Source organism: Scyliorhinus torazame, chromosome 4 (genome assembly GCF_047496885.1).
Source record: "Scyliorhinus torazame isolate Kashiwa2021f chromosome 4, sScyTor2.1, whole genome shotgun sequence".
Classification (NCBI taxonomy): domain Eukaryota; kingdom Metazoa; phylum Chordata; class Chondrichthyes; order Carcharhiniformes; family Scyliorhinidae; genus Scyliorhinus; species Scyliorhinus torazame.
In genome coordinates this window covers 235681392-235704989 of record NC_092710.1, presented here as the reverse complement: position 1 = coordinate 235704989, position 23598 = coordinate 235681392, and the positions used below count along the sequence as shown (strand labels likewise).

At 44.8% G+C, this 23598-nt stretch overlaps 1 protein-coding gene across 1 annotated transcript in view; it reads right to left on the bottom strand.

Annotated features, from left to right (window-relative positions):
* Positions 1-2717: 2717 nt before the first annotated feature.
* Positions 2718-23598, bottom strand: part of LOC140410825 (potassium channel subfamily K member 3-like) — a 172437-nt gene continuing 151556 nt past the window's right edge. The window contains exon 2 of the mRNA XM_072499497.1: positions 2718-6917. Coding sequence (XP_072355598.1) covers positions 6073-6917 — 845 coding nt within the window. The 3' untranslated portion in view covers positions 2718-6072. The remainder of the gene's footprint in view (positions 6918-23598) is intronic.

The window sequence follows — 23598 nt, the reverse complement described above, 5'->3', positions numbered from 1 at the left end:
TGATTAATAAATTATAAATATTCATCAGCATTAAACATAGCACAGATGAACTATCTGTTTTTTGTTACCTTGATTATTTGATTTATGATCGCACAATGTATCAAAATACTCCGGACTTCGAACAGTACTTATTCCCCTTGGGGTACAAAACAGATATGCTCTCCTCAGTTTTAATAAATGTAAAATGTATTGAGCATCTGGAAGCTATGGATAAGTCCACCAGAGATAAAATGCAATCTCACAGAATTAGATACGTATATTTTAACTTTGCAAGATCATGCAACAACAATTGCAATTCAGTGCAAGCAGCAGACTCTTAGATGAAAACTAATTTTCTGATTCAAAATCAGGAGATTAAGAATACGACCTGGTTAGGAATGAATGACGTGCATTAATATGATCCCGAGTTAGTTTTAGGTCAATCACTACTCATGCACATGAAAGCTTCAAACCGATGAAGAATATATTAATTCTACATTTTATTCACGGACCAGTTTTCAATATACATATTATATATATGTGTGTACAAAATATATATATTTTCTGATATATATTGATGAGAAAGGGCGTTGTACCTTACTGATTCTACGTGAAATTTATAGCTTAGGCACACAGTGCTGCCAAGGTTATAAAATAAAGATAGAAAATCAAGAAGTCAGAATCGCAGAAAATGCTTTTAGAATTTGACGCAGACATACATCATGAGCTGTAATTGTGACACATCCCATGAATGCTTAATTCACATTTTTGTGGTGGGAGGAGTAGGATTTTACATTAGTGGAGGGAGGCATTTCTTGCTGTGCCAGCCATGCATTTCAAATAACTCCTAACTCCGTATGGCAAGTGCCACAGACAAAACATGGATTTGAGGGAAGATTGACTCTCAGAGTCACCTAAATGGTTTGTCTGCAAAGGTTTGAATCATTTCTGACGCAGCCATGCTGCTGTTGCAGCCATCTATAAATGTCATGTTGAGAGTGCAAGGGTGTGATTTTCTCTTATGTAGATTTTTTAATATGCTAAACAAATAAATATTCATACATGGCCTGTTTTCCTGTTTCAACTTCAAATTTGTTGTTTGTATTTGGTTGCTTGCTATTTTTTGAATTTTTTTTGATTTATGGAATGAACAAAGTATCAAAGATACTGGAAATGCACACCACTTCAATTGGTATTTAATAGAGAAAGACAGGTTTGTCTTTCAAAATTACAGGAAAGTAATCTGAACAATCTGACATAACATGCAGTTTCTCGGGATAAATTTCATGCATGACAAAATGCAAATTAACATTGTGTCCACCACACAAACCTTAACCTATTGTTTATAGTGTTGCCTAACAATAAATCACAGAACCAAATGGGAAATTACCACTGTATAACATTGTCGAGTCTCGGTGCATGTTCATCTATTTTTGGAGGCATTGCGGTGGAACTCAACCTTGAGTGATCATGTAAAATGAGGTAATAGTGAGTCAGCAGTCTGCTTATAAACTCTCCCATTTTTTACATCAACGTAAATCCAGAGAGATGCAAAAAGGACTCACTATGATCCACTTTATAATTTTACACAAATTTAAGGTGCACCTTATTGGTTTCAGAACCCAATAGATAGAAATGACAAATGTAGAGAAAGGAACCCTGTGCAATTTTTCAGAGTTTTGGATTCTATCAGCCTAAATTACTGCATCTAAATTAAAATAAAATGAATAGTCCCCTGGTAGAACAGAAATTGAGCATTGCTGAGAAAAGAGACATGTTGAAGTTTTTGTCTTGCACTCATCAGGACACTTCACAAGAATACAAATATAAGGGGAAAACAAAAATTTATACAGTATGAGAAGAGAATGCAAATTGGTTGACAAGTGGGTTCTAGTAAAGGCTTTGCCACTGGAGAATGCACCAGTTAATCGTGACTGACAGATAAATGCCAAATATTGTTTGACATTTAAACCAGGCAGCTTGCCCCTGATTGGTCAAGGCTTTGCCCTGGGAATGAATCAGCTAATGGCTGTCACTTATTTTGTTTAGCTGAAACAGGTGCAATGTGTGTACATGTTCTTTATGTCTGCGAGGAACAGGGTCTTGGGTATTAATATATGTAGCCTCCAGTACATGAAAGTGCGCCATGCTATGAGCCCAACTGCCAATTCTAAATTGGTTGTCAACATAAATCTTAGCATACTGTGGATTATTTAGCAAATGTTGTCCAATCGTGGAATCACATCTAATGTTGGAAACTGTGGGCGGGATTCTACACTCCCACGCCGAAGTGGCCGCGCCGTCGTGAATGCCATCGAGGTTCACAACGGCGCGGAACAGCCCCGGTCCTGACCGATTCAGGCCCTGACAATGGGCCAGTATCGGGGCAGCGTCATCTACACGCGCCAGGCCTTGTCGCCCACGTAAAAGCGGCACCGCATAGATGATGCGGCCGGCGCCGCATAACGGACGTCATCCGTGCATGCGTAGGTTGGCCGGCGCCAACCCGCCCATGCGTGGTTGCCGTCCTCTCTAAGTCCGCCCCACAAGAAGATGGGGGACGGATCTTGCGGGGCCGCGGAAGGAAGGAGGTCCTCCTTCAGAGAGGACGGCCCGACGATCGGTGGGCACCGATCGCGGGCCACCCCACATTCCAGGTGAAGCCCGATGCAGGATCCCCCCTCGCCCCCCCACAGGCCGCCCCCCCAGCGTTCACGCACCGCCCATGACTGCAGCGACCAGGTGTGGACGGCGCCGGGGGGAACCTGCCATTTTGGCCTGGTTGCTCGGCCCATCCGGGCCTCAGAATAGCGGGGGTGCCAGAGAATCGCCATTTTGGGTGTCTCCAGCGATTCTCCGGCCTGCGGCCCGTGAAACTCGACCGGGCCGTTCCCGCCGCTTGGGAGAATCGCGGGAGGGCGTCGGACCGGCGTCCCCGGAAATTTTGGCGGCCCAGGCGATTCTCCCAACCGGCGTGGGAGTGGAGAATCGCGCCCTGTGTTTTCAGTTTTACAAGCACTGGCTTGTTGGTATGGTCTTTACATTGCTTGTTGAGAACAGCGGCTGAGACAATCTGATGTGATCCACCAATTGTTGGGATGTACGACCCACGTATCTAGCATCACAATAGCACCGAAATTCATGAATGGACAAGAAAAGCACCCAGCCTACCTCAGATAACACTGGAAGGGCAAGGTATCTAAAAAATCTGAGCAACAGGTGAATCTAGCTGTTTCATGCTGCTACTGTGCATTAGCAACACGAGTAATGAGTAATCTGATATATGAAATAAGTGGCAGCCATTTGCTGATTCATTTTCCAGGACAATGCCTTGACTAATCAGGGTCAGGCTGCCTTGTTTAAATTTCAAACAATGCTCGGCAGTTGTCTGCCAGTCACCTTCAACTAGTGCACTCTCCAATGTCAATGCCTCTACCAGAATCCACTTGCAACTGACCTGCATTCTCTTCTCATACTGTATAAATTGTTGTTTCCCTCTTACACTGTGATTCTTGTGAAGTCCAAGGGCATATCTCCTTTTTCAGTAAAATTAAATAGAGAATTTCATGATGATTAGATTTTAACCTTTTAATGCCAGTCCTTGACACTGTGGTATTTTCCATAGTCAAATTTGAACTATATCAATAAGATAACAAGCAGGGAAAGAACCTGTAACAACATGAATGAAATATGAAAAATATAAACTAGCAAATCTTCACTCTCAACGCTTTGCGAACATATATTTTAATTTCCAGCCCAATATTCTATTAGCATTAGCAAAGCAGTGTATGCTAATCGTGAGTTTACTCATGTTCAGATGATAGAAAATAGTTTGACTAAATCAGGTTTTTTTTTGCACTTACACTGCAGCAGGGAGCCTCTCAGGTTATGCATTTCTGATGTGCTAACAGCAGCATGAGGTTAGAAACTTGACCACTACTGTGTGACCGTTAAGATATGCAGTAACACACACACATTTGTGCAGTACAACTGTTAACAACCAGATAAAATGATATGTTGTACTATCACAAATAGCTTTATACGAACCATTTCAAAGTTCTGATAAAGAGTACAAATGAAATCGAGAAAATGTTGGTTATACAAGCAGGTCCGTCCACATTTAGAAGGCTCTGGCAATAACATTCACCACTCTTTTCTCTTGTTAATGGCTGAATAGATCCCAGAAATGTCAGTTTTCAAAGTACTGTTTTATTCCTATTGAGCTAACAGTGCAATAGGGGATATATGGATGATATATATACTTTTAGATTGCAATTTTACTTGATCCTCTCAACTTTGACCTATTATAATGTTCACTGCAGATACAAATAATGTTGGCAATAAGTAGTTAAGAAACGAGCACCGCAGGTGTTAAAATATCTCTCTAGTAGTGTGTAATAAGATTTAATAATTGAATGAGCTCATCCAGTTTGTAATGGGAAATTAATTGGATAGAAAACAGGAGAAAGTGTCATTCTTGAAAAATTGGAAGAGAAAGTTTTGATTTTGATTTGAAACGGGTTGAACTAGTCAATAATGGGTTAATATTTTGTTATGGTCACCATATAACAAGCAATTTTCCAAGCTAAATATTTGTTATACGTGGGAGTTTGCAAACATTGGTTTGATTATATCACCTTGCTTCCTAAACTCAGCTGCTCACTGTTGTACATAAAATGAGCTGTACATTGTAAAAAAATTCAAGAGCATGGTTATTCATTGAAGTATTAATTCCTATCAGCTGTTCCAGCATTTTAATATATTTTTTTTTTCTCTCAAACATTTTTCCCTTCTCCTCTATTGAACACATTGGCTGCTTGATGAATGATCATAGGCTGTGATTAATTTCTCTTCTAAATGACCATTATTCATTATTGTCTTGACAGTATAGCCTTGCCCCAAATCTCTATGTTGAAGGCCAAGGCATCTCGAATATTGGGCCTCAGGTCTCATTTCCATAGATGTGTGGAGGTGTGTAGAGCTGCAACTAAATCACGACTGAAGATTGGTGCTGCAGCCCCCAGGTGAGTGAGGGCCTCTCTATTGATTAGTGCCACATTGTGTTGTGTGAGTTTAGCAAACATAAATATCGTCACAGTCCCAGAGGACTATAGGGTGCTCTCCCCTTTGATAGCGGACTGGTGGTGATTTAACTTGAGGGTTACTACACCTCAGGCGAGGGCAAAGTTGAGAAGGCAGGAATAACCTCAGCTGGTACGGGAATTAATCCGCGCCGTTGGCGTCATTCCGCATCATGAACCTGCTGTCCAGCCAACTGAGCTGACTGACCCCATCAGCAAATAGTGAGAAAACTGCTGGAGCATTTTAAAAAATGGATCTTGTAAGCTGCGCAGTGCACCACTGCCAGATTGGGAGCTTAGTTGGGCTGGAAATCTCCTGAAAAACATGCATGGCCAGATTTTTTGGGTATAATTTCTGGGCCATTAGGGGCGAACTCTGCTTCAAACTGTTACAGTCAAGCTCTGACTCCTGCCTACAGTTCCAGCTCCTGCCACTCTCCTCTTGACTCCCAGTTTATTTGATGCTCCCACTCTCTGGTATCAAAAGTAAATATTGTGACACCAGCTTTGGCTTTGACAGATTTGGATATCCTGAACTGCATAACAACACTACTCATTATATGCAAGCAGTATTGCCATTAAATAACACTGCAAGCAATTTGAGACCTTTAAATCTATATACTATAAGTGGTGATTCATTGAATCAGGGTATTTATTAAACGCAGTTGACTATGTGTCAAATGTTTATCCCAGGTGCTATTTAATTAGGACAAGCTGTGGCTTTCTAAAACCATTTCCAGATACAGGTGTTCTTTAAAAAAAATGTTTCCATCCTGTATTTGCAAGTGTGTTAGGCAGTTTGTTTGCACCTTTTCTCAAACTTATCAGTATAAATCCCAAAGCAAACACCATAACTGATATTTATGCATGCCACTTTTTTGAATAAACATCTTGTTATTTTTGCTTGGTAAGATATTAAACAAAATGGATAGGTCCAATTGACTAACTTGTGGATACTGTTAATTATATACATGACATCCATCAATATCTGAAACAATCAGTTGCAACATTATTACACAGAACTTCTTCTTTTCATGAGTCCTCTGACAGCAGACAAGCTGTGTAGTCCCGTAGACACAGAGCTAATTGTAGATCTGTGTAGGTTACAGACGCATCCATTTGAAAAATTTTCAGGAAGCCTATTTGGAGATGCATCACTCTGTTCGATGCAAGTGTTGGATGTCGATGTATCTCTGGGGATGATCATAGGAATTGAATAATGCAACTTCTCGCGACTCTTATACCAGAGACACGAACACATGGAGTGAAAATGAAGAACCTCTGCATACATGTTCCGGAAGTTCCCAGAGGTTTCCGTTGTACGGATGGTACTTTGTCCATTTCTTATTAGCAAGGCTTTCTGCTCTGCATCACGTTTTTCATCTTCTGCGTTCATTGTCATGAACCTCAGAACTACCAGGTTGAGGAAAGCTCCAATTACTGTCAGGCCTGTCAAAATGTAGACAAAGCTAAATGCCACATAGTGAGGGTTCTTTTGAAGAGCATCATGCTTCTGTAGAGCCACATAGTCCCCAAAACCGATGGTGGTGAGTGTGATGAAGCAGTAGTAATAAGCATGGAAAAAGGTCCAATCCTCATAATATGAGAATGCAGCAGCACCAATACACAGGGTGCTGATGCAAGAGAAAAAACCAATGATGACCATGTTTGCCATGGAGACCTCTGTTCGTTTCATTCGAAGGCACTTCTTGATTCTGTGTAAGAGATACTTGACAAATGTATTGATTCTTTCTCCCATGCTCTGAAACATGACCAGGGTGAGTGGAATCCCAAGCAGGGCATAAAACATACAGAAAATCTTCCCTCCATCAGTGCTTGGAGCAGCATGGCCATATCCTGCCAAACAAAAATGTACATTCATTTATTAACAAACAGGATTCAATATCAATAAATCTGATTTTATTACATTAGTCAGGAAACTTAGCATTAAAGTATCGAGAAACCTGCTGCAAAACAGTTTTGTCTACAATATTAAAGGGGACGTATTTTCTCATTAACGTCTTTGTAAACCTTGTGAGTGCAAAGCAAGGAAAACCTCATTTTTGCTTGTCACGTTCTTACTTTCAAACAGAGTCAACCAAACCAGATTGAATAGATACCAACTGCTAGAATTTGCAACAGTGCAATACTGTGGATGCTGGAAGTCTGGAATAAATGCAGAAAGTGCTGCAGGTCTGGCAGCAGCTGTGAAGACAGAAACAGAGTTTGCATTTCAGGTCGCTGACCTTTCATCAAAACTGGGAATGCTTAGTGATAGGCAGTTTTTAAGCAAGGCAGGGAATATGAAGGCGATGGGGAGGAAATGAAAAATGAGAATTCCTGTCATAGAATCATAGAATTTACAGTGCAGAAGGAGGCCATTCGAGTCTGCACCGGCCCTCGGAAAGAACACCTTACCTCCAAGGCCCATGCCTCCACCCTATTCCCGTAACCCAGTAATCCCTCCTAACCTTTTGGACACGAAAGGGCAATTTGGCATGGCCAACACATCTTTGGGCTGTGGGAGGAAACTGGAGCACCCGGAGGAAACCCACTGGGGAGAAAGTCCAAACTCCACACGGACAGTCACCCGAGGCTGGAATTGAATCCAGGTCGCTGGACTGTGCGTCATTGCTAACCATTGTGCCACCATGCTGCAAAATAGAGTGGAAGTCGCCAGAACTTAAATAACAAAAGGAATGAAGGTGCAAGGCTGAAATAGACCAGTAAAGAAACAAAAAGATGTGCATTTAAAAAGTGTAAATGAGGAAAGCAGAACCACGACCAACAGCTGCCTTTCAGAACGAAAGAGCAGGGGGTATGACCTGAAATTAGCTCACTCAATGTTGAGTCCAGAAGGCTCTAAAGTATCTAATTAAAATATGACATGCTTTTCTGGGAGTTTACATTGAGCTTTATAGGCCAAGGACAGAAAGATCAAAGTGGAGTGGTGCAGAGAATTAAAATGACAACCAACCAGAGGCCAGGGTCAAGATTACAGACTGAATCGACCTCCTGCACAAAGCAATTACATAATCAGTATTCAGTCACCCCAGTGAAAAGGCCACATCGTGAGCAACAAATATAGTGTACTACATTGGATGAAGCGCAAGTAAATCACTGTTCCACCTGGAAAAATTGCTTAGGATCTTGGACAGTGAAAAGAGAAAAGGGCAAGTGTTGAATATGAACATAAGAACTAGGAGCAGGAGTAGGCCATCTGGCCCCTCGAGCCTGCTCCGCCATTCAATTAGAACATGGCTGATCTTTTGTGGACTCAGCTCCCCTTTCCCGCCCGAACACCATTACCCTTTATTCCTTTATTCTTCAAAAAACTATCTACCTTTACCTTGAACATATTCAATGAAACAGGTCGCGAAGCTCACGGAGAAACTCTCCAAGCCGGATTACCAGACCAAAGTGCCTCAGAAAATCCAGGAGATGGATTCGGAAAAGTTGAAGCAAATCGAGACGGAACTGCAGAAGGTGGAAGATGGCATCAAGACCTTTGAAAAGCTGATCTGATGTGTTATTGGAAGGAGCCTCAGGCGGGACTGATCTGGACCATCTCAAGCGAGAGATGGTGTTGGTGCGAGGCTGTGTTCGTGGTCTCAGGATGAGCGCTGCACTCCCGTTTGAGTTTGGGTGGGGTGGGGGGTGTTGGTTTGTGGGTTATGTTAGGTTAAGTGTATCCGCTCGCCCCGTGCTGCTCACTGACCGCTTCCTGCTCTTGTACGTCCACCCTGGACACCGGATATTTTCAGGTCCCAGCCTGGGAGGGAACGCCATGCCCTTCCAGTAAGTCTGGGATTTTCTCCCCTGATATATTGGGACCTACCACAGTGTGAGAAGTTAAACCCGTGCACGCACACACACTCACCCACACGCATACATTTATTCACACATATATCCTCTCACCCGAGCATTCACTCAGTCCGTGTGTGTGTTTCCATGTGTGCCCCTGTGTGCATGCCCCGTGTGTGTGCTTGCGTGTACGCCCCTATGCAAACATGTGCCTCTGTGCACATGTGTACATCCCTGTGTCCCTCTGTGTGCATGTGTCCTCTGTGTGTATGTGTGTGTGCGCCCCTGTGTACGTGTGTGCGCACGTGTACCCATCTGTGTGTGCGTGTGCCCCTTGTGTATGTGTGTGTGCGCCCCTGTGTGCGTGTGTGTGCGCGTGTACCCATCTGTGTGCGTGCGAGTGCCCCTGTGTGTATTTGTGCGTGTGCCCCCGTGTCTGTGTGGCATGTGCTCGTGTGTGGTGTGTGCCCCTGTGTGTGTGGTGCACATGTGGCCCTGTGTGTGTGGTGTGTGCCCCTGTGTGTGGCATGTGCCCCGTGTGTGTGTGTGTGCCCCGTGTGTGTGGCATGTGCCTCTGTGTGCACGTGTGCCTCTGTGTGCGCGTGTGCCCCTGTGTGTGCGTGTGCCCCTGTGTGTGCGTGTGCCCCATGTGTGTGCGTGTGCCTCTGTGTGTGGCGTTTTCCCCTGCATGTGTGGTGTTTGTCTATGTGTGTGTGTGCGAGTTCCCCTGTGTGTATATGTGCGTGTGCCCTTGTGTGACGTGTACCCCTATATGTGTGGCATGTGCCCCTCTGTGCGTGTGCCCCATGTGTATGTGCCTCTGTGTGCGCATGTGCCCCTGTGTGCGCGTGTGCCCCTGTGTGTGCGTGTGCCCCTGCGTACGTGTGCCTCTGTGTGCGCGTGTGCCCCTGTGCGTGTGTGTGCCCCTGTGCGAGCGTGTGCCCCTGTGCATGTGTGTGCCCCTGTGTGAGCGTGTGCCCCTGTGTGCGTGTGCCCCTGTGTAAGCATGTGCCCCTGTGTGCGCGTGTGCACCTGTGTGAGTGTGTGCCCCTGTGTGCGTGTGCCCCTGTGTGCGTGTGCCCCTGTGTGAGCGTGTGCCCCTGTGTGCGTGTGCCCCTGTGTAAGCGTGTGCCCCTGTGTGCGCGTGTGCCCCTGTGTGTGCGTGTGCCCCTGTGTGTGCGTGTGCCCCTGTGTGTGCGTGTGTGGCGCGGGGGGAGGGAGGGGTGTTAGGTTGGAGTTTATTGGACTTTGTAAATGAGCTCTAACTGCGAGTCAGGCCCAAACGCCAATGTGGGAGAAGTCGGCTAATGGGCCGAGATAACCCCCAACCCCACTCTCGCTTTGGTTAACTACGTCTTCATGGGATTTCCCAAGGGTTTCACGGGGTTGTTCAAAATGATCTTGTTGCTGCAAGGAATGAACTCTCAGGTATACATTCCGAAATCCCCCCCCCCTCGACCCTGGCACATTGCTGGCTGGCCATGGCGGGGTAGGGAGGAGAGGGAGAGATCCTGCCCCACCAGTTATGGTCAGGTGGTTAGCTGACTGGCAGGGAGAGATTGAGCAGCGGCTGGATGGGAATATTCTCACAGATGGAGCTGTCACAGTGGGTGCTCAGAAACCCGCCAGTGCGAATCAGACCGGTACCGTGCTCTTGTTACATAATAAGAACATAAGAAATAGGAGCAGGAGTAGGCCATCTGGCCCCTCGAGCCTGCTCCACCATTCAATGAGATCATGGCTGATCTTTTGTGGACTCAGCTCCACTTTCCAGCCCGAACACCATAACCCTTAATCCCTTTATTCTTCAAAAAACTATCTATCTTTATCTTAAAAACATTTAATGAAGGAGCCTCAACTGCTTCACTGGGCAAGGAATTCCATAGATTCACAACCCTTTGCGTGAAGAAGTTCCTCCTAAACTCAGTCCTAAATCTACTTCCCCTTATTTTGAGGCTATGCCCCCTAGTTCTGCTTTCACCCGCCAGTGGAAACAACCTGCCCGCATCTATCCTATCTATTCCCTTCATAATCTTATATGTTTCTATAAGATCCCCCCTCATCCTTCTAAATTCCAATGAGTACAGTCCCAGTCTACTCAACCTCTCCTCGTAATCCAACCCCTTCAGCTCTGGGATTAACCTAGTGAATCTCCTCTGCACACCCTCCAGTGCCAGTACGTCCTTTCTCAAGTAAGAAGACCAAAACTGAACACAATACTCCAGGTGTGGCCTCACTAACACCTTATACAATTGCAGCAGAACCTCCCTAGTCTTAAACTCCATCCCTCTAGCAATGAAGGACAAAATTCCATTTGCCTTCTTAATCACCTGTTGCACCTGAAAACCAACTTTTTGCGACTCATGCACTAGCACACCCAGGTCTCTCTGCACAGCAGCATGTTTTAATATTTTATCATTTAAATAATAATCTCTTTTGCTGTTATTCCTACTAAAATGGATAACCTCACATTTGTCAACATTGTATTCCATAATTACCTTGTACCTCGAGCCTTGTCTTGCTCGGGAGGTGTCGATCTATTCGCTGCAAAACCTATTTAACTAATTTCTCCCCGCATACTCTCCCCCCCCCTCCCACCCTGTTCAATTCTCTCCGCTGCCAACTCTCCATCTCCACACGGTTTCTGATAGTTCCCGCTCAAATCTGTCTCGGTGATAGTGTTGAAATAAAGTTTCTTGTTTTGTTACGAAAAAAAAAAGAAAATATTCAATGAAGGAGCCCCAACTGCTTCACTGGGCAGGGAATTCCATAGATTCACAACCCTTTGGGTGAAGAAGTTCCTCCTGAGCTCAGTCCTAAGTCTACTTCCGCTTATTTTGAGGCTATGCCCCCTAGTTCTGCTTTCACCCGCCAGTGGAAACAACCTCCCCGCATCTATCCTATCTCTTCCCTTCATAATTTTATGTTTCTATAAGATTCACCCGCATCCTTCTAAATTCAAACGAGTAGTCCCAGTCTACTCAACCTCTCCTCGTAATTCAACCACCTCAACTCTGGGATTAACCTAGTGAATCTCCTCTGCACGGCCTCCAGCCGCCAGTACGTCCTTTCTCAGGTAAGGAGACCAAAACTGAACACAATACTCCAGGTGTGGCCTCACTAACACCTTATACAGTTGCAGCATAACTTACCTAGTCTTAAACTCCCTTCACCTTCTTAATCACCTGTTGCACCGGTAAACCAACTTTTTGCGACTCATGCACTAGGACACCCAGGTCCCTCTGCACAGCAGCATGGTTTAATATTTTATCATTTAGATAATAATCCCTTTTGTTGTTATTCCTAAAATGGATAAGCTCACAGTTGTCAACATTGTATTCCACCTGTCAGACCCTAGCCCATTCACTTAAACTATGCAAATCCCTCTGCAGACTTCCAGTATCCTCTGCACTTTTTGCTTTACCAGTGTCGTCTGCAAACTTGGACACATTGCACTTGATCCCCAACTCCAAATCATCTGTATAAATTGTGAACAATTGTGGACCCAACACTGATCCCTGAGGGACACCACTAGCTACTGATTGCCAACCAGAGAAACACCCATTAAACCCCACTCTTTGCTTTCTATTAATTAACCAATCCTCTATCCATGCTACTACTTTTCTCTTAATGCCATGCATCCTTATCTTATGCAGCAACCTTTTGTATGGCACCTTGTCAAAAGCTTTCTGGAAATCCAGATATACCACATCCATTGGCTCCCTGTTATCTACTGCACTGGTAATGTCCTCAAAATATTCCACTAAATTAGTTAGGCACGACTTGCCCTTTATGAACCCATGCTGCGTATGCCCAATGGGACAATTTCCATCCATATGCCTCGCTGATTCTTTCTTGATGATAGATTCCAGCATCTTCCCTACTACTGAAGTTAAGCTAACTGGCCTATAATTACCCGCTTTCTGCCTACCTCCTATCAGCATCTTCGCTACTACCGAAGTTAAGCTAACTGGCCTATAATTACCCGCTTTCTGCCTACCTCCTGTTTTAAACAGTGGTGTCACGTTTGCTATTTTCCAATCCGCTGGTCACTATTTTGATAAATTATCAGGAGTGCATTTGCAATTTGCCTAGCCATCTTTTTTAGTACCCTGGGATGCATTCCATCGGGGCCAAGAGACTTGTCTACCTTTAGCCCCATTAGCTTGCCAATCACTACCTACTTAGTGATAACACTCGTCTCAAGGTCCTCACCTGTCATAGCCTCATTTACATCAGTCACTGGCATGTTATTTGTGTCTTCCACTGTGAAGACCGACCCAATAAACCTCAGTTCCTCAGCCATTTCCTCATCTCCCATTATTAAATCTCTCTTCTCATCCTCTAAAGGACCAATATTTACCTTAGCCATTCTTTTTTGTTTTATATATTTGTAGAAACTTTTACTATCTGTTTTTATATTCTGAGCAAGTTTACTCTCCTAATCTATCTTACTCTATAGCCTTTTAGTAGCTTTCTATTGCCCCCTAAAGATTTCCCAATCCTCTAGTCTCCCACTAAGGTTTGCCACTTTCTATGCTATTCACCAAAGAGAAGGAATTGGTAGATGTTGAGTCTGGAGAAGGGGGTGTAGATAGCCTGGGTCACATTGTGATCCAAAAAGACGAGGTGTTGGGTGTCTTAAAAAATATTAAGGTAGATAAGTCCCCAGGGCCGGATGGGATCTACCCCAGAATACTGAAGGAGGCTGGAGAGGAAATTGCTGAGGCCTTGACAGAAATCTTTGGATCCTCGCTGTCTTCAGGGGATGTCCCGGAGGACTGGAGAATAGCCAATGTTGTTCCTCTGTTTAAGAAGGGTGGCAGGGATAATCCCGGGAACTACAGGCCGGTGAGCTTTACTTCAGTGGTAGGGAAATTACTGGAGAGAATTCTTCGAGACAGGATCTACTCCCATTTGGAAGCAAATGGACGTATTAGTGAGAGGCAGCACGGTTTTGTGAAGGGGAGGTCGTGTCTCACTAACTTGATAGAGTTTTTCGAGGAGGTCACTAAGATGATTGATGCAGGTAGGGCAGTAGATGTTGTCTATATGGACTTCAGTAAGGCCTTTGACAAGGTCCCTCATGGTAGACTAGTACAAAAGGTGAAGTCACACGGGATCAGGGGTGAACTGGCAAGGTGGATACAGAACTGGCTAGGCCATAGAAGGCAGAGGGTAGCAATGGAGGGATGCTTTTCTAATTGGAGGGCTGTGACCAGTGGTGTTCCACAGGGATCAGTGCTGGGACCTTTGCTCTTTGTAGTATATATAAATGATTTGGAGGAAAATGTAACTGGTCTGATTAGTAAGTTTGCAGATGACACAAAGGTTGGTGGAATTGCGGATAGCGATGAGGACTGTCTGAGGATACAGCAGGATTTAGATTGTCTGGAGACTTGGGCGGAGAGATGGCAGATGGAGTTTAACCTGGACAAATGTGAGGTAATGCATTTTGGAAGGGCTAATGCAGGTAGGGAATATACAGTGAATGGTAGAACCCTCAAGAGTATTGAAAGTCAAAGAGATCTAGGAGTACAGGTCCACAGATCACTGAAAGGGGCTACACAGGTGGAGAAGGTAGTCAAGAAGGCATACGGCATGCTTGCCTTCATTGGCCGGGGCATTGAGTATAAGAATTGGCAAGTCATGTTGCAGCTGTATAGAACCTTAGTTAGGCCACACTTGGAGTATAGTGTTCAATTCTGGTCGCCACACTACCAGAAGGATGTGGAGGCTTTAGAGAGGGTGCAGAAGAGATTTACCAGAATGTTGCCTGGTATGGAGGGCATAAGCTATGAGGAGCGATTGAATAAACTCGGTTTGTTCTCACTGGAACGAAGGAGGTTGAGGGGCGACCTGATAGAGGTATACAAAATTATGAGGGGCATAGACAGAGTGGATAGTCAGAGGCTTTTCCCCAGGGTAGAGGGGTCAATTACTAGGGGGCATAGGTTTAAGGTGAGAGGGGCAAAGTTTAGAGTAGATGTACGAGGCAAGTTTTTTACGCAGAGGGTAGTGGGTGCCTGGAACTCACTACCGGAGGAGGTAGTGGAGGCAGGGACGATAGGGACATTTAAGGGGCATCTTGACAAATATATGAATAGGATGGGAATAGAAGGATACGGACCCAGGAAGTGTAGAAGATTGTAGTTTAGTCGGGCAGTATGGTCGGCACGGGCTTGGAGGGCCGAAGGGCCTGTTCCTGTGCTGTACATTTCTTTGTTCTTTGTTCAATTTGATACTCTCCCTTATTTCCTTAGATATCCAAGGTCGATTTTTCATCTTTCTACAGTCCTTCCTTTTTGATGGGAAAAACTTCTGCTGAGTAATGTGAAAAATCGCTTGGAAGGTTCTCCACTGTTTCACCATAAAGTCTTTGCTCCCAGTCTGCCTTAGCTAGCTCTTCTCTCATCCCATTGCAATCTCCTTTGTTAAAGCACAAAACACTAGTGTTTGATTTTACCTCTCACCCTCCACCTGTATTTTAAATTCCACCATATTGTGATCACTCCTTCCGAGAGTATCCCTAACTATGAGATCATTAATCAATCCTGTCTCATTACACCGGACCAGATCTAGGATCACTTGTTCTCTTGTAGGTTCCATCATATACTGTTCTAGGAAACTCTCGAGGATACATTCTATAAACTCCTCCTCAAGGCTGCCTTGACCGACCTGGTTAAACCAATCAACATGTAGATTAAAATCCCCCATGATAACTGCTGTACCATTTCTACATGCATCAGTTATTTCTTTGTTTATTGCCCGTCCCACTGTAATGTTACTATTTGGTGGCCTATAGACTACTCCTATCAGTGACTTTTTCCCTTACTATTCCTGATTTCTACCCAAATGGATTCAACCTTATCCTCCATAGCACCGATGTCATCCCTCACTACTGCCTGGATGTCATCCTTAAATAACAGAGCTACACCGCCTCCCTTACCATCCACTCTGTCCTTCTGAATAGTTTGATACCCTTGGATATTTAACTCCCAGTCGTGACCATCCTTTATCCATGTTTAAGTAAAGGCCACTAAATCATAGTAATTCACGATGATTTGCGCCATCAACTCATTTACCTTATTCCGAATACTACGAGCATTCAGATAATGTACCCTTATGTAAGAATCTCCTGTGCTTACATGGGAAGGTGCCATGGGAAGGGGTGAGATTGAGGAGTCCACTAGCATATCACGGGGGCAACGGTTCTTTTTGAATGTTGAAAGGGGAGGGGAAGATGTGTTTTGTGGTGGCATCCGGCTGGAGGTGGTGGAAGTGGTGGAGGATGATCCAATGAATGTGCAGATTGATGGGGTGGGAGGTGAGGATAACAGGAACCCTATCACAGTTCTGGGCTGGAAAGGGAGTGACACGGTGAGACCAGAGGTGCAGGAAATGGAATAGACACATTAAAAAGGGGCTGGTTTAGCTCACTGGGCTAAATCGCTGGCTTTTAAAGCAGACCAAGGCAGGCCAGCAGCATGGTTCAATTCCCGTACCAGCCTGCCCAAACAGGCGCCGGAATGTGGCGACTAGGGGCTTTTCACAGCAACTTCATTGAAGCCTACTTGTGACAGTAAGCGATTTTCATTTCATTTCATTTTCAAAAAGCCTTGTTAGCCATGATTCAGGGAAATTCTCATTGGAGGAACAAGGATGACTTATCTGAAGAACTAGTATGGCAAGTTGCATTGTTGCAACAGATACAGTGGAGGTGAAGAAAGTGGGAGAATGGAATCGATCCCTTACAGCAAGTCAGGGCGAGGAAATTTAGTCAACGTAGCTGTGGGCTTCAGTGAATCTTGGTCAATGCCCTATGCTCCAAACTGGAGACAGAGGCCTGGATTTCTCCCACAACAGAGAGCCTCTCCATCATGGCTAAAGTCCTGTAAATGTCCAAAAATACTAAGTCTCACCCCAAACCCAGTAAGGGGGGGAATTGGAGTCAGGCTGGTGTTCAGACATGCATGATTCACAGATTTGTGCTGCAGGTTGTCAGCATTTAAATAACCAGCTGCCTCCATGGAAGTGGGATTTTGAAAAAAACAAGCATGTAGAATTTAGAGTATGCAGATTAGAACAGGTAAAAGAAAATCTGGACTTGGCGAATGTGTTTGGATAGTCAGAGTAAGGTATCCCTTTGGATAGTGTCCAGTACACTTTTGGAGAGGTAAGACACCCTTTAGGATTGATAAAGTGAACATGAATATGCACTTTTTATGTACAAACTAATTGGAACTGTTGAGTTGTCATGGAGCTGTCCAGCAGTCAAGCCTGTCAAAGCTGTCCAGAAAGTGTCAAACCTGTCAAGGAACTGTCCAAGGATACTAGGCAAGTTGGGAAGGAGGGGGGGGGGGGATAGGACAAAGGATGGTGTGTGGGGAGAATGGGTTAGCATGAAGTGGCATGGTGGTATTGGGCAAGGGGGGTGAGTAGAAAAACACTAACTTGGCATGGGTGTAGAGGGAAATGATGGTGTCTAGAAGGGTTTTCAGTTATCATAGAGTGTATGGGGTTGGTAGAGGGGCATTAAATTGGTATCAGGGTTTAATAATAATAGCTTATTGTCACAAGTAGGCTTCAATGAAGTTACTGTGAAAAGCCCCAAAGTTGCTACGTGGATGCCGGTATGGGAATTGAACTCACGCTGCTGGCCTTGTTCTGCATTACAAGCCAGTTGTTTAGCCCACTGCACTAAACCAGCCCCAGGATATGGGGCAATGGTGTGGGTAGAGGGTCATTAAGTTGGCATGATGGTAAGGAGCATTGGGGTTGGTAGAGGGGCACTAAATTGGCATGGGGTATAGTGTAATGGGGTGGGTAGAGGGGTATTAATTTGGCAGGAGGGTATGGGGAAATGGGGGTGGGTAGAGGGACTCTGTTGGAATAAGAGCATGGGGGCAATGAATTTTATTTATTTAAACACAGTGCCACAGCACAGCCTTTGTGTTTGTTCTGGGGTCTCCTGCCCCAACTTCTACTTCAGTCCGTAGCATCCCCACTGCCCATCCCCATCCCACCCCACCAGCCCTCCCATCCAACTGAAAATCCAACCTGCGGGCAGACATTTTTAAAGATCAGGTTCACCGATCCAGAAATTGCTAACTTGGCAAACCTGAGCTGGGGGCAAAAATCTGGGCCAGAGAAGTCAAGGAAAAGAAGAGTCAGAGATAGACTATGTGACGGTGAGGGAAGAGTGTAAATTGGAAAAAGCGTTAATGAAAAGTATCAGTTCAGGACAAGACCTTTTGTATAAAAGAAGGAAGTGGAGCTAAAGGTGAAGTTATGTAGTATGAGGACAAGTTCAGCCTGATGAAGGAGGGTGGTGTTTGGTGGAAGATCAGGATGGGTACCTGAGTTAGAGAAGATGGAAATTGGTTTTGAAACAAAAGGCAGAAAAAGTAAAAGCAAAAGAGGAAGACATGGAAATAAAAGACAAAAAAGCAAACAGTGGCTCTATTGTACCTAGAGTTAGGCTTAGTGTAAGGAAAAGTGTTGAAAAACAAAATTAAGATGTCTGTATCTTAAAGCACATAGCATAAAAAAGAAGGTAAATAAACTGATGGCACAAATGGAGTTAACTGGTCTGATCTGATAGCCATTACTGAGACATTGTTGCAAGTAGATCAAAGTTGGGAAGTCAATATTCAGGGTTATTTGACTTTCAGGAAGGTCAGGCAAGAAGGAAAAGGTGGTGGGGTAGCTCTGCTGATAAGAAAGGAAGTAAGTACAGTTCTGAGGGAGAATGTGAAGTCGATTTGGGTAGAAGCGGAAAATACTGAAGGAAGTGAGTGATAGGAAAATCGTTTTGGCCCTTGAAAAATAGCCACACTGTAAGAAAGAATTTAAATCAAGCAATAACAAATGCATGCAAAAACAGAACTGCATTAATCATGGGTAACTTTAATTTTCATATAGATTGGGTAATCAAATTGGAAATGGGAGCCAAGAGGATGAATTCAGTGACCGCATTCAGGATGATTTCTTGGAGCAATATGTCATGGAGCCAACTAGGGATCAGGCTATTTTGGATCTGGTAATGTGTAATGAGGTAGGTTTAATAAATGATGTCAATGTTAAGGATCCCATAGGAAGTAGTGCTCACAGTATGACAGCATTTAGCATTCAGCTTGAGTGTGAGAAAATTGGGACTAACATATCAGTGTTAAACTTGAAGAAGGGGAATTATGAAGGTATGAGGATGGCGTGGGCAACGTGGACTGGTCATTTAGATTGGAAAAACAATAGATTAGCAGTGGCAGACATTTAGTGAGATAGTTTGTGACACCTAGCTAAAATACATTCCAATCAGGAGGAAAGGTTCTAATCGGAGGAAGAAACTACCATTGATAACCAAGAAAGTTAAGGAGAGTACTCAGTTGAAAACTGACAAAGGTTGGTGGTCGGCCGGAAAGGTAGGATAGATTCAGAGTGCGGCAAAAATGGACTAAAAAAAATAATCAGGATGGAAAAAATAAATATGAGGGCAAACTAGCGAGAAACGTAAAAACAGACAATAAGAGCTACATTGAAAGGAAGAGAGGAGTAAAATAAAGCATTGACCCCTTAGAGAATGAAACAGGGGAAGTATTTATGGGAAACAAAATAATGGCAGAGGAGTTAAATAGATAATTTGCACATTTTTTACTGTGAGGATACAACAAGCATCCCAGAAAGGAGTATATATACTGGAGTATAAATGTAAAGAGGTGTTGCTGCAAATGTATAGGGTACTAATGATGCCACATTTAGAATATTGTGTACAGTTTTAATTCCCTTATTTAAGAAACGATACATTATCTTTGGAGACAGTACAGAGTAGGTTGGCTAGGATGATCCAGGGATTGAGGGACTGCCACCTGAGGAAACATTAAACAGGTTGGGTCTGTACACCTTGGAGTTCAGAAGAAGGAGAGGCCATTTGATTGAAACATCTAAGATTCTTTGGGAGATAGACAGGGAAATGATGGGAGGGTGTTTCCACTCATGGGAGACCACAGGCACAGTCGCAGAATAAGGGGGTGCTCATTTATTTAAATATTTCTTTATTCTCCTCCTTTTTCCCATTTTCTCCCAAATTTACACCCACCAACAATAAACAATAATCAGTAACAAATATGTCAATCCCCATTGATGTGTTGGGTGTTCTGGATCACATACAGGTCACCAACACTTGAAGTAGTGCAACACTATTTTATTAAAAGGTTAACTATTTAAACACACTTGAACTGTGGGTAAATACGATACTAGCTTTAACTAAAGACCTTTGACTTGTCCTAACCAGTTGATGCACTCAGCACATGGTGAATGTCTGTGTTGCAGGCTCTGAGCTCTGTGCTCCTAGCTAGCTGCTTCTCGAATGAGCGGGAACTCTGATGCCCCCTGTCTTTATAATGCATGTGCTCTCACTGGTGATTGGCTGTGGTGTTGTGTATGTTGATTGGTCCCACTCTGTGTCCATCAGTGTGTGTCTGCACCATGATATACTGGTGTACATTATGACACCCATATCAATAACAACCATCCCATCCTCCCACCAAACCCAAAACATTCACCCACATGTTCACATAAACTGACAAAAAGGAATCAGGAATCCCCCATAGCCCCTCTTAACACCCATCGCCCCCCCTCCCCCCCCCCAGCCCTCCCACCCCCCACCCCCCAACTAATGTTTGATGTTACCCAGTTCTTGAAAGTGCATAATGAATAATGCCCATGAATTGTAGAACCCCTCTGTCCTTCCCCTCAGTTGAAACTTAACCTTCTCAAGAGTCAAGAATTCCAACAGATCCCCCCCGCCACGCCAGGACACAGGGTGGAGAGGCTGCTCTCCAACCCTCGATCAATGAGGCGAAGGCTACAACATCTGCCTCCGCACCCGTTTCCAACCCTGGCTAGTCCGACACCCCGAATATGGCCTCCCAGGGGCCCAGGTTCAGTCTCACGTGCACCACTTTGGAAATTACCCTAAAAACCTCCTTCCAGTAATCCTCTAGCTTGGTACAGGACCAAAACATATGGACGTGGTTAGCGGGCCCCCCCCCCATGGACGTGGTTAGCGGGCGCCCCCCGCCCCCCCCCCCCCCCCCCCCCACCCCCGCAACGCTCACACACATCTTCTACTCCTTCAAAGAATCGGCTCATCCTCGCCCTCATGAGGTGTGTTCTGTATATCATCTTCAACTGTATCAGCCCCAACCTCGCGCACGAGGTGGAGGCATTCACTCTCCGGAGCACCTCACACCAGAACCCCTCCTTCATATCCTCTCCCAACTTTTCCTCCCACTTTGCTTTGATCCCTTCCAGTGGTGCCTTCTCCTCCTCCAAAAGAGCCCGGTACTCAGCTGACACAACCTCCTTAAGGGGTTGCTCATTTAAAACAGATTTGAGGAACCATTTCTTCTCTCAAAGAAGGGTGTATCTTTCATATTCTTTACCCCAAAAATTGTGAAGGCCGAGTCCTTCAACATTATTACGGCGAAGATCGATAGGTTTTAAATCAGGAGGGGAATTAAGGGTTATGGAGAGAAAGCAGGAAAGTGGACTTAGTGAGTGTTAGATCAGTCATGACCTTATTAAATGACAGAGCAGACTTGAAGGACTAAATAGCCTACTCCTGATTCTATTTCTTATGTGTAATGATATGCATAAGCAATTCTGTATGCTAATATATTAGACCTCCAACCAGCAGGTGGCAGTAGAACTACACCATGTGACACTGCAACCTCAAGGAGTCTGGGTGAGGAATCGTCGTGTTCTGTATTAACTCTCGTATTCTAGTTGACAGTTTACAGTTCATTAGTAGTATTATTATTGTTTTCTACCGACATTATTGTAATTTAATAAATCTTAACTAATCACACACTAGACATTCTTTGGTGCCCTGACTCAATAATTGCAACACACTAGGACGTAACAATATGGTCTTATAATCCAACTCATGGAAGAAGCAGAGAGCTCACAGACCATACTGATCGGGGATGTGTTGACAAATTGGATGATTATCATGAAGAGGAGACGTTGGAGCAAGGAAACTGGAAATAATAATAATAATCTTTATTGTCCCAAGTAGGCTGACATTAGCACTGCAATGAAGTTACTGTGAAAATCCCCCAGCCGCCACACTCCAGCCCCTGCTTGGGTACACTGAGGGAGAATTCAGAACGTCTAATTCAACTAATAAGCACGTCTTTCGGGACTTGTGGGAGGAAACCGGAGCACCCGGAGGAAACCGACGCAGATACGGGGAGAACGTGCAGACTCCGCACAGACAGTGACCTATGCCAGGAATTGAACCCGGGTCCCTGCACTGTGAAGCAACAGTGCTAACCACTGTGCTACCGTGCCGCCAAAGTGGTGGAGGGTGCCAGAAGTGTCATGAAGCTAGGTAGAAAGAGACAGGACATGGTGAGAAAAAAAGAGTCAGGATAAGAAGAAATCTGTTCTGTGGGGCAGGAACAGGCGGAACCGATGGATATGTCAGAGCAGTCCTGTTTGGGAAGGAGGCAGTTGGGGTTTGGAGTGCACGGGCTGGATTCTCCGATTTCCAGTCTATGTCTGGAGGATCCGTGGCGTTTTACGTCAATAAAATCAGCGCCACCCCAGCACCAATCCTCCAACCGGTGAGGGGATAGCAGCCGCGCCATGTAAAATGCCCAGCCTTCACGACAAAAACGGCCGGAGAATTGCCGGGTCTGTGGCCGCATATGCTCACGGCGATAACCAGCAGCGGTCACACCGTACAACATGGAGCCGGCCGTGTGCGGACCCGACCTGCCCGATAGTGTCCTCTGGATACCCCCTCACCAGCCCCCGGCAACTCCACCAGTATCCCCGGTCCTTGCTGAAGCCCCCCCGGCCAGCAGCACGGCTAGCGCCCGACTGTAGCAACGCTGGACACAGTCCCCAGCCGCCACGCCGGGTTCCCGGCTACTGAGACCACACGTCGTCCGCACAGTCGGGAACTCGGCCCATTGGGGGAGGGCCTTCAAATGTCGTCCTGAGGCCCCCCAACGGCATGCAGCGCACTCCTCGATGAGGCCGTTTTGGACGGGACGGAGCATCCAAAAACAGGCACCGCCCCCGATTCCATCGTAAAAAGGGATTCTCCACCCGATGCCCCATGTGGACAATATCCTGAGGAGAATAGATCACTGTTTCTGGCTCCACAGATTGTGTCAGACCTGCTGAGTATTTTCAACAATTTCGGTTTTCATACTAGAATTTTCACTTGAATTATTTTGTTAAATAATAAAAAATGTAATAATCTTTTTGGTTTACTTTATACTCTTTAATTCATGGCAGCACGGTAACGCAGTGGGTAGCACTGTTGCTTCACAGCTCCAGGGTTCCAAGTTCGATTCCTGTCTGTGTGGAGTCTGTACATTCTCTCTGTATCTGCGTGTGTTTCCTCCGGATGCTCCAGTTTCCTCCCACAAGTCCCGAAAGGCACGCTGTTAGGTAATTTGGACATTCTGAATTCTCCCTTTGTGTACCCGAACCAGCGCCGGAATGTGGTGAATAGACTTTTCACAGTAACTTCATTGCAGTGTTAATCTAAGCCTACTTGTGACAATAAAGATTATTGTTATGATTTCAGAAAATGCTATATTTAATGTTAAAAACAGCGTGTGAAATATATTGCTGCTAATCATTAAGTTAATGTGGCATATTTCCACTGGACAAAATACTGTAGTGATATGATGCAGGTCAATAATAAGGATGAAAT